The sequence below is a fragment of the Acyrthosiphon pisum genome, unplaced genomic scaffold, assembly GCF_005508785.2.
Source record: "Acyrthosiphon pisum isolate AL4f unplaced genomic scaffold, pea_aphid_22Mar2018_4r6ur Scaffold_14973;HRSCAF=15626, whole genome shotgun sequence".
NCBI classification, from domain to species: domain Eukaryota; kingdom Metazoa; phylum Arthropoda; class Insecta; order Hemiptera; family Aphididae; genus Acyrthosiphon; species Acyrthosiphon pisum.
Genome location: NW_021763737.1, coordinates 1 through 1,185, shown reverse-complemented (window position 1 = coordinate 1,185; position 1,185 = coordinate 1). Strand labels below are relative to the sequence as shown.

Genomic DNA, 1,185 nt, shown 5'->3' with positions numbered 1-1,185 from the left:
GAATCGTTCCAACAACTTTCCAAATGTTAATTTTATTACTACTCTAGATGAATTCAGGATACGATTAAAATTATGCTTTTCAGGTGTTAGTGCACCATTGTCATGATATGGAACCATTACATTATCCGATAATGGATATGCAGAATCTAGCTAAGATGTAACAATTTATCTGGAACTAAATTCTGCAGTGGACCATTTAGAGCAACACCTATATTACTTTTTCTAAAAATCCTGGCATCATGTGATGCACCAGGCCAACCCGCAAAAATATTGGTAAATTTTTGATTGCTATCACATATTCCCTGTTAAGAATAAAATGTATAAGAATCAACTCAAGTGATAGTTTTCAACTTTTTTATTGTAATGACCAACCTGTAAAACTACAGAAGCTACATGTTTGCGGTTGATATAGCAACGTTGATCAACATGCCTCATTCGTGTACGTTTATTCCAGGGAGTAGGAATTTTAATATGACATCCATCCAAGGCCATGAAAGCACCAGGGAAAGCCTTTGGTCTAAGGTGTTTAAAATCTTGAAGAGTTTGATGTATAGCATTTCCCCGAGGCCATTTTATAAACTTATGCTTATGGACTTCCATAATGGAAATAAATTTTCTGACAATACCATGTGCATTGCTTTTCGACACATCAAATCGATCACCAAGTTGTCCACAGTTATAAAATCATACATAACAAATTCCTGTATATTACAAAGAAAAGCAAATTATAGTTGGGTTAGTTTTAAAAACTTACTTGCAGGTCTAAAATTACTATTGTTTTATTATTACAAAGTACCTTTATCTAATAATTATTTAAATACATATATCCATGTATAACACAATATACTACATTATTTTAACTTATTTATTTATATAAGGTATGTGACAATTGAGGATAACATTTAAGAATATACACATATTCCTTAAAAAAAATTATTCATCCAATGTTTAATGATAAATTGTTTTTCAAATTTGAAATTAAAATTGATGGTTTCTATCTTCTGTATGTTTTTTTGTGGCTAAGCACTTTAAAATAGTTGTGGATAATTTATGCATTCATTAAATATGTGAAATATCCAAATTTTACTTTTAATTTATAGATCATTTTTAAATTTTTATGAATTATTTTTTTATTTTACCTGTATGTCTCTAAATTGGCCATGTACCATAAACTTAATAAAATAT

At 28.9% G+C, this 1,185-nt stretch overlaps 1 protein-coding gene across 1 annotated transcript; it reads right to left on the bottom strand.

Annotated features, from left to right (window-relative positions):
- Window positions 1-146: 146 nt before the first annotated feature.
- Window positions 147-763, bottom strand: LOC100573166 (putative nuclease HARBI1). The gene is made up of 2 exons (XM_029491903.1): window positions 373-763; window positions 147-302 (listed from the first exon to the last, which is right to left on the bottom strand). The coding sequence occupies exons 1-2, from the start codon at window positions 598-600 to the stop codon at window positions 147-149; spliced, it is 384 nt and encodes a 127-aa protein (XP_029347763.1). The 5' UTR covers window positions 601-763.
- Between the last annotated feature and the right edge of the window lie 422 nt (window positions 764-1,185).

What these genes read in the sequence shown, in the direction of transcription:
- LOC100573166 (XM_029491903.1), bottom strand. Translation starts at nt 600, where the DNA reads ATGGAAGTCCATAAGCATAAGTTTATAAAATGGCCTCGGGGAAATGCT. An exon ending in TAGCTTCTGTAGTTTTACAG is followed by an intron (nt 303 to 372) that starts GTTGGTCATTAC and finishes TATTCTTAACAG; the next exon opens with GGAATATGTGATAGCAATCA.